Source organism: Neophocaena asiaeorientalis, unplaced genomic scaffold (assembly GCF_003031525.2).
Source record: "Neophocaena asiaeorientalis asiaeorientalis breed wild unplaced genomic scaffold, Neophocaena_asiaeorientalis_V1.1 scaffold49, whole genome shotgun sequence".
Classification (NCBI taxonomy): Eukaryota; Metazoa; Chordata; class Mammalia; order Artiodactyla; family Phocoenidae; genus Neophocaena; species Neophocaena asiaeorientalis.
The window spans coordinates 775679-790781 of NW_020172456.1; the positions used below are offsets into that span (position 1 = coordinate 775679).

Genomic DNA, 15103 nt, shown 5'->3' on the forward strand with positions numbered 1-15103 from the left:
TTACCACTGCTCAAAACCTCCAGGAATTCCTAGGAATCGCCTTCAGCAGCCGTATATAAAACACAAACTCTCAATCTCTTTCCCTCCTTCCTCTCTCGTGCTCTCCCCCGCGCCCCACACACACTAATTTCAGAGTTTAGACTTTGTTTTGGAGCAATGTACTAGCTTGACAACCACTCAGAAGTAGCACCAAGGTATTTTTGGTTATTCCCACAATTAACACTCGCACTCGAAGAACGAAGCTTTGCCCACATGTGACCCTTGCCAGAGCCCGGGCACTGCAAGGGGGAATGAAATCGTTTACCTCCCGTTCAACCTTTTCCGCTCTCAGTAGTGGCACTTCCTTTCTTTTTGAGTAACTTTCTTTAGTACAAGGAAATAAACTGTGTTTAATAAACAAATCCACATATGACAGATTGTGAAAGTCATATAAAATTAGCAGGTATTTATGGCTTCATTCTCCTGATGTGTCTATGTAAATGTCCAAAACAAGAGGCTGGATTCTGTCATCAAGTCTTTTGACCTTCCGCTTGGAACTTCCCTCTCCAATGTGATAAAGAATCTTCCCTTTGCTCTGCCCACTCTGACCTCAGTTTTTAATCACATATTCTTTACATCTCTAAGAGGACCTTTGCAGCTTAGGGCAGTAGTCACCAAAGGACAGCCTGTAGCCTGTTCTTATAAGTACATTTTTACTGGAGTACAGTCACACACACTTTCTATCTCTGGTAGACACCAGGAACGATCCATTAGTGAACAGAAAATGATTTGAAATTACTAGACCAATGACGGGTTACCATGCTCAAGAGGGTCACAGGCACGTCAGGTCCGTTCCAGAATGGTGTGGTTTCTTTACATCGTAGGGTCTCTTTTACTTTTCTCTAAAAATATCAGATGGCATTTCCTAACCCAAGCTCTGAAGGACAATCTGTTGGAATTTTCCATAATGTTTAAGCAATGAAAGCATCACTGGAATAAGTCTACAATACCCAAGGGGGCTCTACACATTTTGATGTAAAATTTCTTGTATTTTTGCTTTTAAGATTTAACATGGAATGCTTCGGTTCCTCTCAGAAGTTCCCAGGATCCTCATATCCATTTTATAAAAACACTGCCAACTCCAACTAAACTACCAGAAAACAAACAAACAAACAACATTTCTCTTAAAAGTGGAGACACTTTACAAAACAGGAATGGGAAGAAATGGATAAACTGGTAGCACGTTATCTGACTCGATAAAGATGCTCATGGCTGTGTCAAATCTTATTCTTCCTAGTAAGTCACACTGAATAAAAAAAGAAAATGAAAGCGAGCTGGTAATAATAGACTAGTTATAGCTGCCATGAAATACTCATTAAGTTATATGCAGCATAAATCTCACAGAGTTTTGTAAATTATGGTGGTTCTTACAGGCCAAATAAAGATAAACTGTACTAACTATGGCCGCCTTCCTCTGTGCTCCTTGGCGTGGCTTTGTAAGATGCTTAAGCTCAGGTTCATAGTACCATATGGCTCCTGAAACATCTGAGGAAGCATTAAAGGTTCACAACTCTTCTCAAGACCCCTATTCTACGTTTTGAAGGTGATCATTTCCAAGCAGTCCTTCCCTGCATTCCTAAGCAGAGTCTTGACCTGCTCTGGTTCACTCTGAGATCAGACAGGCTTCCAGCTTAAGCCTCTTCCTTCCAGCTGCTCCTGTTTCCAAGGCATATTGGAAGAGCAGGTGCTGGAGACGGGCACTGCTTCCAGGGCTGAGCTTACTGCTGTGGTTCCAGCCAGCCACCTCCACTCCAGAGCCCAGCAATGAAATCTCACTCTGCTTTCCTCGGTAGATAGGCACATTAGCAAAACTCACATTCAAAGATTCCCAGTAAATGTTGCTTTTCCTCCTTTTTGGAGGTTGGTGATAATCCCCAGTTGACTTTTCCTCTTAACTGCTTTCCCCCCCTACTATTTAAACCTAATTCGTATTGCTCCAAATTAAATCCATTCTTCCTAGCCTTGTCATTGCTAACTAATGAGAACAATTCCTCTCTTTGCTTTTGGTGGCTGCACTTTGGGTACTTATGGATGAGAATTGTATCCTTCTTTAGCCTACTTTCTTAACTGCAGACTGCACAGGTGATAAAATGGGTTAACTGTGGCTATAAAAATATTTTCTATCCTCACAACAAAGTAATTTTTCCTCCAAATCATTTTAATTTCTTAGAATTGCACTGTGTTCTTAATGATCTGTAGTGAGTGAGGCTGCAATCCTATTGGGTTTATATATACAAGCAAACTGCTGGATATACAAGACACACAAATACACCAACTCTTGGTCAATGTGCTGATTCTTTTTGCCCCACCCACTGTGGCCTCAGTTTTTATCACGTGTTCTTTATGTCGCTACAGGAAAGTCTGCAGGCTAGGGCAGGGGTCACCAAAGCACAGCCTGCAGCCTGTTTTGAGAAATACATTTGTATGGAATATAGTCATACATGTTCTTTAAAAATGTATTGTCTGTAGCTGCTTTCACAGTAACAATGGCAGAGCTGAGTAGCTCTGACAGAGACTGATGACCCGAAAAGCCCCAAATATTTCTATTTGGCCCTTTACAGCAAACCTTTGCTGATCCCCCCAACTTAGGAGATCACTGACACTCAAGGTGGCCTTGCTGCTTGCACCAGGTTAAGATGAACCATACCAGGTCAGTCTCTTATTTACACCTAAGTGGTCTGTTAAGTGTTTCATGACAGGTCAAACCACCCAGAAGGGGAGGGAGTCTGGACAGGAAGAGTTTTAAATTTTCTATCCCCGAGGTACCCTCTGGGTATCATGGTTCATATCTGAGGGGTAGAACGAGGCTTAATACACACCACCTCCTGGGTGTGGCTCCAACACACTGAGGCAACGTTACAAGCTTGCGCCCCTTTGCCATGTCTATCTAGAATGTTCCAGTGCATTTATCTGCCTCACCAACTCAGACCACCAGGAAGACAAGAGAATCCAGGCCACAGTCCAGTACTCACAATGTGAAGCTGAAGGAAGTCCCCGAGGCCTGGGGCGCTGTCTATGCGCACCAAGATGCCGTCCTTCACGGTGGTGCTGAAGCCCACAGCCAGGCGGTCAGAGCGCGTGCTGGGCCTGTCATTGGCCGGCCAGGTGTAGAGGATGAGGCCTCCACTTTTCCCAAAGATGTACGTGGCGCCAGCTGCGAAAGCAAGGAGAGAGGGAGCCGTCAGGACCCTGCAGTGCGTATTGCCAGCTGTGGGTACACTGCTGAGACTGCACAGGCAGCTGTGGCGAGAAATGGCCGCCACGTGCCAGAATATGGTGACCAAGAGGGATGGCGTCCAAAGCCTTGGAAGACGGCTGTCACCCCAAATTAAAGATGCAGGCAAAATGAGTTAATAACAAAGCAGATGCTAGCCAGAGACATTCCTCGCATCTTCAGATCCTGCTGTATAAGGGCAGAGGGCAGATAACATGCTGTGTCTGAGAGCTTTGCTACCTTCGGACAAACAACTTTTCTGCCTTCTTCAATCTAGGCCAGGGCAGGCAGGAGATAGGAAACTAGTTCCCCCATCTCTTAGCTATCAGAATATTCTGGTCAGTGGAGTAGGGAGCAGTTCCAGGAAGGCCACACAAAACTAAAGGTAACGTGGAAGTCCAAAGCAGTTATTCCTTTCCTGCCTGTGCCCTCTGTCACCCTCACAGAAAAGAAAGCCTGAGAAAACCAAGTTACATGACTCAAAGCATTTGCCTATTTCCCTCTTATGTTGCTATAAAAAAGGTGGTAAAAATTAATTCTGGAGGTCTTTAAAAAATTAACTCTATATTTTTTCCCCAAGTTGTGGTGTTTATCCGGTATTCTGTAACAGTTTCTAGCTCCTTTCCAAACTAAATTGCAAAAAGAAGACATAGGAGACATAGGAAACAACCCTCAATTTAATGAATTTTGATCATGAAAAGCAGTATTATCAATTATGACTAGTGGGTTCAACGTTGTTTTTAATATTTACTTGTGTTTTAACTCTTATGATTTGTAAACCCAGGGATTAGTAAAAATATATTGACTTAAAAATACTTAGAAAACAAAGAGGAAGACAAATAAAGAAAATATTTGCATCTCCTAAATTTCAAAAATCTATTTTTACAAACAAGTTTTTAAATCTGAATTTGGGAAAAAGCATGCAGATTTGGTAGCCAGAACAGACTACACCACTGTAGTTTCTATGATTGTGTGTATGTCACCCATAGTGAGTAGTTCCATATGTCACTCATTTCAAAGTTCAGAGAACATTTGGCATTAGATTTCCTTGTGTTTCCCCACTGAACACAGTCCAATCCTTGAAACTGTTTTAAAGCGCCATTAGACAAGCATTCATATATCTCTGGCATTTACTAAAAAGCTCAATCACTGATCAATTTACTTTACAGAGAATATTGGGTTGAATTATATTGTTTCAAGAAGAAATGAGTTATTCAGCTTGTTTAGAAATAACAGACTAAGCTGCTATGAGGCTAGAATTAGGAGTATATGCCATATGCCATCCTCTTCTAAGGCATTAAGCCACGTTGTATTCTGAGGCATATAGAATCTAATTTGTCCTCTTTGAAAGGTCAGTATTCTAGTTGCTCCAATATGATCAGTTTGTGTATGGTATGCAGCATAACATTATTTTCCTTTTATGAGTTTCTCAATTCTTAGGGGATGGTGTCTGAAAAGCCCTCCACAGTCATCTGGAAAATTTGGGATTGTAGTATGGAAAGTTTATGTTTAATTCCACATGCCAAACAATGTTTGTTCCTTATTATCCACCAACACCCTCAAAGATTCTTAAAATTAGAAATGTGGATATAATGATTTACTCTTGAAATCTCACCATCTGTGAAGAATTTAAATAATTCCATTTCTGTAGATGATTACAAATGTCATCACCATTCTTTTTACTCTTTATTTGGAAAACTGAAGGTTACTCAGTGATTAATATATAGAATCACCAAAAGTGCAAATCAGCCTGTGACATTTTGTGGCAATTTATAAAATCTTACCCTATTCTATCCTAAATATATAGTGGATTCTGCTACAGAAATAAATCCACACTCTATCAGGAAATAATTTTGTCACTACAGAAAGAAAAAGTCAAAAGTTGATAACAGTAGCAACATATACATGGTGCTTTACAGTTTGCAAAAGCATTTTTCAGATTTATTAGCTGGGTCTTCACAGCAGTTCTATGGAATAGTTCATTTGTTAACACTGCTTGGAAACAGAGACCCAAATATCTGACTTAAATAAGTGGCACCTCCTTTAAGTCTCCATCTGGACCCTCGTGCCTCCAAAAGCCTGGCTTTACCATATACTAATTGTAGCTTAATATCATTCTACAATAAACTACACCGATGATGTAAAGTTGACTGTACTTCATTTTTTTCACACCTTCTCATAAGAATGAAGCAGAATGAAAACAAAGCCATAACCCCTAAATCTGACATGTTTTCAAAAGCTAGTCTGGCTTTCTCACCATACAAATAACTTTACAAACTTTCTACTCTGCTTATATTTCACCCACTGCCCTGTTCAGTATTCTCAATACAAAGAATACAAAGAGGAAGAGCATTTTAAAAGATAAATACACAACTTCTTATACGTGGTGGCTAGAGGGTCACTGTGACTTCAATTTTTAAATAAACAAAGAGTGAAACTACACTATGACAATATTACGATAAGTAGAAAGAGAATATGATTTATTTTTTTTATTTAAATTATTTTTACTGCCTCTGTTGTTCTGAATTTAGGATATCACTATGTTAGATAATTCTAACTTTATAGGTGAAAAGGGCATAAAAGGTACAAAGTCCTTAGCATACAGCTTTTTCTGCTATATAGAAATAAATTTTAAAATGTATTCTTGGTACTGAATTTGCTAATAAGTGTGACTAAAGACCCTGAATGCTTCCATAGTCCAATGCTGGCTTTAGAGGAAGTTAATTAATAGTTACAACCCTCTGCTCTGATTACTTGTTATTTTTTTCTTCTTTAATTAGCTTTGTTGTCTTGCAAGGTTTTTAAAGATAAATACATGCTTTCTGTTAATTTTAATATAAAATGCCTAGAGTCCCAGGGGGAACATGGAATAACTTTACATTTTCAAATTAAAAAGTTAATTTTATTATTTTTAAATGTGGATTACAAATCAACTTTTTGGGAGCATCCCAGGAACCATAAGAATCCTCTTTAATCCATTAACGATTTTCACTTCTAAGACATGCAATACCTAATCACATGCTTTCTACTCCAAGAAAGAGACTAGCGTTTCTGATTGCTGGTTTCTCACTGTGCTCAGTATGCTGGTACTAAGATCATGCTACATTTATTAATAATCAGAACCATGGAAATTTCCTGCTTGCTAACAAAAAGTGATTCATTCAACTGATGAAAAACATGCTGTGGTGGTATTTTGGCCATTTAACATCGCAGGGTTTGCAAGTTTGCAAGCAGCTGAAGTTGCTTTGCTGAGTTCCAACCAACACAGTATTTCAGGAATGGAATCTCCACACTGTCACCGTTAGCCATGATAAGGTGGATATACTCACCTTCAAATAGTCAACAAGCATGACATGCTATATAACACACAACTTCTTTTGTCTCGATAGCACCAACAATGGGTGTGGCTTATTGTTTTCATAACTGGATAGCTTGCTACTGGGATGGAGCTGATGGTGATTTTGGCAGCTCCATATACGTATAGCATACTACTTTTCCGGATACCAACAGGAATAGAATCATGGTCCACTTTAAGATTTACATTAGATATAAAAATAATATATATATACATATGTGCATTAATATGCGTGTGTGTGTATGTATGTGTATAAAAAAAGGAAAGTTTAGTTAGAAAATAGAATAGACTACCTGGAATTAATTTATTATTTTCCCCATCAAATAATTATAAATAAAATGGCTCCAGAAAAGCATTTATATATAATGTCGGTTATATATTTATGTTTAAAAACAACAAATTAGCTCTTTCTGAAATAATGTTCAGTTGGTATTAAAATGGAACAAGTTTGGAAGCATCTCCCAAGGGAGACCTGAAAGAGTTAAGTTTAAAGAGAACTAACAGGGAACTTTACTCAGTATTTTGGAATAACGTATATGGGAAAAGAATCTGAAAAAGAATATATATATATAAAATATGTACATATTATATATCTAAAATATGTACATATATAATATGTACATATTATATATATATTATATATACATATTACATATATATATAAACTGAATCACTTGGCTGTACACCTAAAACTAACACAACATTGTAAATCAACTATACTTCAATAATAAATGAATTAAAATAGAAAAAATAAAGAGAACTAGATAATTTGCTAGTAGAAGAGTATAGCAGGTAGAATAATAAATTAAGTAATAAGTATAAGTCTTAGCATGCAAACCACCTGGTAGGTAAACTAGAATAAGAAACAAGATGTCAGACTCCTTCTCTGGTGCTCTTTGAACACTGCCTGAGAATTTAGTATAAAATATCAAGGCACCAAGGTATGTCTGTCTACCTCTATTATATCAGGTTCTTATTCCTTATTTCTATTTTATTATCCTTTCATCAAAATCTTATTCACATTTGCATTCTTTACTGTAAATTGGTAAATCCTTTTGGAAAATAGATTATCAAGGACATAAAATATATTATGCCAGTAGATGTAGTTATTGCTATTAACTTAAATTTATCTTTTATTCATATCAATTATCATACAGATAATGAAACCAAAATGGAAAGACTTTGAAAATGACAAGTATCTCCTCTAGGAAATGAAGATATATAGAGCTCAAGGGTCTCGTAATGACTGATGACTTGAAAAACACAGTTTCTCAATTTCTTTTATATATTTAGTTTGCTCCATGGGTCCCCTTACAGACACCCCTGGCTCTTTTGGGAGTGTTCATAACAGTAGGGTCTTATAATTCTACAGCTTCAAATGGGTTTCAAACTGCTTTCTTTGGGAGTATCTCATTTGATGTCTCTTTCCCCAGTACCCACTGAAGTGTTAATGGCAAATATTTTTGTTACTGTTTTAATAGAAAAGTAAACAAAGGCTCAAAGAGATTAAATGACTTGATTTGGCGTTAAGTGTTGGAATTGAGAGTAGAGCCGGATCTTCCCTTTCTTAATTCTGCCTTCCTCTCCCCTCTGCAGGGGAGAAGCTGTCCTGCTGACCCATGGGATGTATGATAGCTTCCCTAAAGGAATTCCTGGAGACCAAGAGCTCCACGAGGAGAAGGGGAGGGTAAATAACAGATGAAAAAAACTATGAACAACAAAATGTCTGCATTACAGAGGGAGCCACGAGGGAATACGAGATACATGATATAGATTTTAGAAAGAGCCCTGCAATGTATTTATTCAATGTATGGTTTATTATGATCTACTTTTTCTACTCCAAAATTTTAAAAATAAACACCAAAACTGATGATAAAGTAGCCTTAAATAAAGCAAAACTGAAGGGACTGAACATTAAGAGAGAAATTTCATGTATTTTAAAGAACATCCTTTATCTTTGGCAAAGAAATGATCAGATTTACTGCTCAGCTAACTGAGGAACTGACAACACTGCCTGCGTCAAGTATATCATTGGGGAGATCCAAGCCCCATTTCTTAAACAATGCTCAGGCAAGGTAAGGGCTCTCTCCACAAGGGGCAATTTCTTTCTCTTTCTTAAAGAAAGAATGATTAAAACCAAAGGGCATTAAGCCAGAAAACACGGAGGCAACATTTCAGAGCATATCCCTCTATTAGAGATAAAGTATACGAGGCTCTATACATTAAAACTGATCTAAAGGAAAGCTTCCAGGGACACACTTAAACTTCCTCCTGCTTAAAAGAATTTTCATAAGCTCATTATTTTTTCCTTTGGGGCAATTATTTCTTTCACAAACCTTTGGTAGTGCTTCACAATGTTAATTATGATACTAATGTTACTACTAGTATTAATAATCATACTAGCTATACGTATGAATCACTCACTATGTATTATAGCATACAGTATAATATTATCATACTAGCTATACGTATGAATCACTCACTATGTATTATAGCATACAGTATAATATTATCATACTAGCTATACGTATGAATCACTCACTATGTATTATAGCATACAGTATAATATTATCATACTAGCTATACGTATGAATCACTCACTATGTATTATAGCATACAGTATAATATTATCATACTAGCTATACGTATGAATCACTCACTATGTATTATAGCATACAGTACAATATTATCATACTAGCTATACGTATGAATCACTCACTATGTATTATAGCATACAGTATAATATTATCATACTAGCTATACGTATGAATCACTCACTATGTATTATAGCATACAGTATAATATTATCATACTAGCTATACGTATGAATCACTCAGTATGTATTATAGCATACAGTATAATATTATCATACTAGCTATATGTATGAATCACTCACTATGTATTATAGCATACAGTATAATATTATCATACTAGCTATATGTATGAATCACTCACTATGTATTATAGCATACAGTATAATATTATCATACTAGCTATATGTATGAATCACTCACTATGTATTATAGCATACAGTATAATATTATCATACTAGCTATATGTATGAATCACTCACTATGTATTATAGCATACAGTATAATATTTCAAATTCCTATATCTTTCATTTTAGATACTGTTGCTGTATTAGTTTGTTAGGGGCTGCCATAAACAAGGTGCCACAGACTGGGTGACTTAAAAAACAGAAATTTATTTCCTCACATTTCTAGAAACTAGAATTCCGAGATCAAGGTGTCAGCAGGGTTGATTTCTTCTAAGGCCTGTCTCCTTGGCTTCTAAATGTTCTTCTCCCTCCCTGTGTCACCACGTGGCCTATCATCTTTACCCATCTGTGTCCTAATTTCCTCTTCTTATAAGGATACCAGTCACATTGGATTAGGGCCCACCCTAATGACCTCATTTTAACTTAATTACCTCTTTAGAGACTCTATCTCCAATTACAGTTATAGTCTGAGGTAGTGGAGGCTATGACTTTAACATATACATTTTGAGGGGACACAATTCAGCCTGTAACAGTCACTCTTCCAGTTTTAAAGATGAGGAAAGCTATATATAGAATGAGGTTAAAAACAAAAAAAACAGAAAAAACTTGCCTAGGACCCAAAGAAATCAGGAATTTAATCCAGATCTATCTAACTTAATGATCTGCATTCTTTTTACTGTGTCAAACTGTATGCCCTAATAGGTTTCCTTTGACTTTACCTATGTATCTGTGTGGGGATGGGGATAATGATGGAGAGAAGAAAGACAATGGTTTGCTAACATGTGGCAAAAAATAAACAACGGCAAACAAGATGGAAACTCAATTCCCACGCAGTGGAAATGGCAGTAGAGGGCTGATCATCCAGATCATTTTATCTTACGTAAATGACAATGGTTTAATATGAAGTTGTTCTCTATCAAGTATACAAAGCAAGGTCAGACAATAGCCTATTCCTGATTAATTACTCCATACTCATAAAATTCTAAATTATGAAGAGTGGACTCTATAATGAGGTTTATTTCAGAGATTAACTATAGTCAACTTAATTTAACTTTCATAACCGAGCTAGTTTTTTATATAGCAAAACAAAGTAAGTCCTAGGAAATTACACAGTATTCAGGTTTAAGAAAAATATATATTAAGTCTTACTGTCAAACAAAATGAAAATTCAGAACCCTTCTGTACCATGAGCTCCTGAAGGACAGGGTTGTTTAATTTATGTCTCTATCAACACTGTGAATGCTCAGGAAATAAATGCTGCTGAATTAATCAATAAAACTTGGCTCAGCTATACTTTCATATCTTCACACTGTCATTCAGGCATCTTCCCATTAATCCATCTCAGTTTTATGTCATTTCATCTCATTGTGGAAATATTTTATAAATACTCATCAATTAGGGTTCACAACATCTCCTATGATGGAATAGCTTCCAATTTATAAAAGAAATCTAACTGCAAAGACATTTGAATGATTTTTCTTTGGTGAATTTTTGGCAGGCTCAGATAAGAAAGTCACACCCACTTTTAGTCAAATTGTTTTATGTTTACCCTTCAGTTCCTAAATTACATTGAAAACTGTTTTCAGGATATATATTTCATATATATATGAAAATACATCTTAGATTTAACAAGAATACACAGTAGAAAAGCAAAGTAACACATTTAAGAATGGCAATGTTATCATTCTATTTTACAGAGCATTAACTAAGTGCAAAGACTTTATATACATTTGTCCTTAGGCAAAATATAAATGAATGAAAAGAAAAATAAAAATGATCATTTTATAATAACTCAACAGCCTCTTCTGTAGCAGTTTTTGGAACTCATTCCTTCGATGACATCTCATGGGACATAGCTAGAATAAAAGGGAGGTTCAGAGTGCATTTATCTGCCTTCTTTTCCTCCTTTTATTCCACAGCTTTGAAATACCTTCTGTAATAAGAGCAATCAAGGGATTTCTAAGTACTGAATATTCTGTGAAAAAGAAATATAGATGAAGAGTAGTTGCTTATTTCCAGTGCTTTGATTTAAATTCTTGATTTATATGGACTTCACACTTTGAAGGGGCCAGGGAATATAAACAGATGACCCTGGGGTATTTATGGTTCTAATTCGTAAAACATGGTATTTGCGAAAAAGTTGGCTAATATTTTTAAGAGTTATTACTCCTGCTTCTATGAGACACATATCTCTTAATCACAGAACCTATGTCAGAGTTAGGCAAAAGGAAGAACCTTCAACTAGTAAGGTCCCTTCTCTGTATCTATCATGATCATTTATCTTCACTGTGCCTAGCTGCCCGATGATTAAGAAAGTGATAATACCACTCCTGCCCACGGATCTCAGGGAGCTGGAGTAAGGATCAAAGTAGCTATCAGATCACTTATATGTGGAATCTAAAATATGACACAAATGAACTTATTTACAAATCAGAAACAGAGTCACAGACATAAAGAACAGACTTGTGGTTTCCAAGAGGGAGGGACGTTGGGGAAGCATGGATTAGGAGCTTGGGATTAGCAGATGCAAACTATTATATATAGAATGGATAAACAATAAGGTCCTACTGTATAGCACAGGGAACTATATTCGATATCCTGTGATAAACCATAATGGAAAATAATATGAAAAAGAATATATATATGTAAAACTGAATCACTTTGCTGTACAGCAGAAATTAACACAACACTGTAAATCAACTGTATTTCAGTAAAATTAATTTAAATAAATAGCTATCAGGTGCACTATACAGAACTCTAGAAATAGTTTCGTGGGGCTTCCGGGAAGATTGCGGAAGAGTAAGACGCGGAGATCACCTTCCTCCCCACAGATACACCCGAGATACATCTACACGGGGAACAACTCCTACAGAACACCTACTGAACGCTGGCAGAAGACCTCAGACCTCCCAAAAGGCAAGAAACTCCCCACGTACCTGGGTAGGGCAAAAGAAAAAAGAAAAAAACAGAGACAAAAGAACAGGGACGGGACCCGCACCAGTGGGAGGGAGCTGTGAAGGAGGAAAGGTCTCCACACGCTAGAAGCCCCTTCCCGGGCGGAGACTGCGGGTGGCAGAGGGGGGAAGCTTCAGAGCCGCGGAGGAGAGCACAGCAACAGGGGTGCGGAGGGCAAAGCGTAGAGATTCCCGCACAGACAATCAGGGCCGACCGGCACTCACCAGCCCGAGAGGCTTGTCTGCTCACCCGCTGGGGCGGGCGGGGCCTGGAGTTGAGGCTCGGGCTTCGGTCGGAGCGCCGGGAGAGGACTGGGGTCGGCGGCGTGAACACAGCTTGCAGGGGGTTTGTGCTCCACGGCTAGCCGGGAGGGAGTCCGGGGAAAAGTCTGGACCTGCCGAAGGGGCAAGAGACTTTTTCTCCCCTCTTTGCTCCCTGGTGCGCGAGGAGAGGGGATTAAGAGCGCTGCTTAAAGGAGCTCCAGAGACGGGCGCGAGCCGCGGCTAAAAGCGCGGACCTCAGAGACAGGCATGAGACGCTAAGGCTGCTGCTGCCACCACCAAGAAACCTGTGTGCGAGCACAGGTCACTATCCACATCCCCATTCCGGGGAGCCTGTGCAGCCCGCCACCGCCAGGATCCCGGGATCCAGGGACAACTACCCTGGGAGAATGCACGGCGCGCCTCATGCTAGTGCAACGTCACGCAGGCCTCTGCCACCGCAGGCCCGCCCCACACTCCGTGCCCCTCCCTCCCCACGGCCTGAGTGAGCCAGAGACCCCGAATCAGCGGCTCCTTTAAACCCTTTTCCTCTTTTTGTGAGTGTGTATGTGTATGCTTCTGTGTGAGATTTTGTCTGTATAGCTTTGCTTCCACCATTTGTCCTAGGGTTCTATCTGGCCGTTTTAAGAATTCAGAGTCATGATATTAAAATGATCCAAAATCTTGGAAATAGAATGGAGAAAATACAAGAAAAGCTTCACAAGGACCTAGAAGAACTAAAGAGCAAACAAACAGTGATGAACAGCACAATAAAGGAAATTAAAAATTCTCTAGAACGGATCAATAGCAGAATAAGTAAGGCAGAAGGATGGATAAGTGACCTGGAAGATAAAATAGTGGAAATAACTACCTCAGAGCAGAATAAAGAAAAAAGAAGAAAAGAATTGAGGACAGTTTCAGAGAACTCTGGGACAACATTAAATGCACCTTTCGAATTATAGGGGTCCCAGAAGAAGAAGAGAAAAAGAAAGGGGCTGAGAAAATATTTCAAGAAATTATAGTTGAAGACTTCCCTAACATGGGAAAGGAAATAGTCAATCAAGTCTAGGAAGCACAGAGAGTCCCATACAAGATAAATCCAAGGAGAAACATACCAAGACACATATTAATCAAACTATCAAAAATTGAATCCAAAGAACAAATAGTAAAAGCAGCAAGGGAAAAATAACATACAAGGGAATCTCCATAAGCTTAACAGCTGATTTTCAGCAGAAACTCTGCAAGCCAGAAGGGAGTGGAAGGACATATTTAAAGTGATGAAAGGGAAAAACCTACAACCAAGATGACTCTACCCAGCAAGGATCTCATTCAGGTTTGATGAAGAAATTAAAACCTTTACAGGCAAGCAAAAGCTAAGAGAATTCAGCACCACCAAACCAGCTTTACAACAAATGCTAAAGGAACTTCTCTAGGCAGCAAACACAAGAGAAGGAAAAGACCTACAATAACAAACCCAAAACAATTAAGAAAATGGTAATAGGAACATACCTATTGATAATTACCTTAAATGTACATGGATTGAATGCTCCAACCAAAAGACATAGACTGCCTGAGTAGATGCAAAAACAAGACCCCTACATATGCTGTCTATAAGAGACCCACAGCAGACCTAGGGACACATACAGACTGAAAGTGAGAGGTTAGAAAAAGATATTCCATGCAAATGGAAATCAAAAGAAAGCCAGAGGGCTTCCCTGGTGGTGCAGTGGTTGGGAGTCCACCTGCCAATGCAGGGGACGCGGGTTTGTGCCCCCGTCTGGGAGGATCCCATGTGACGTGGAGCGGCTGGGCCCGTGGGCTGTGGCCGCTGGGCCCGCACATCCAGAGCCTGTGCTCCGCAGCGGGAGAGGCCACAGCGGTGTGAGGCCCGCACACTGCAAAAAAAAAAAAAAAAAAAACGCGGAGGAGCAAAAAAAAAAAAAAAAAAAAAAAAAAAGCCGGAGTAGCAATTCTCATATCAGAAAAAATAGACTTTGAAATAAAGACTGTTACAAGAGACAAAGAAGGACACTACATAATGATCAAGTGGTCAATCCAAGAAGAAGATATAACAATTGTAAAAATTTATGCACCCAACATAGGGCACCTCAATACATAAGGCAAATGCTAACAGCCATAAAAGGAGAAATCGACAGTAACACAATCACAGTTGGGGACTTTAACACCCCGCTTTCACCAATGGACAGATCATCCAAAATGAAAGTAAATAAGGAAACACAAGCTTTAAATGATACATTAAACAAGATGGACTTAGTTGATAT

At 38.5% G+C, this 15103-nt stretch overlaps 1 protein-coding gene across 6 annotated transcripts in view; it reads right to left on the bottom strand.

Annotated features, from left to right (window-relative positions):
- Positions 1-15103, bottom strand: part of NRXN3 (neurexin 3) — a 1577176-nt gene that overhangs the window by 365117 nt on the left and 1196956 nt on the right. For all 6 annotated transcript variants that reach the window (XM_024737822.1, XM_024737819.1, XM_024737820.1 and 3 more), the window contains one exon: positions 3012-3193. In XM_024737822.1, coding sequence (XP_024593590.1) covers positions 3012-3193 — 182 coding nt within the window. The remainder of the gene's footprint in view (positions 1-3011; positions 3194-15103) is intronic.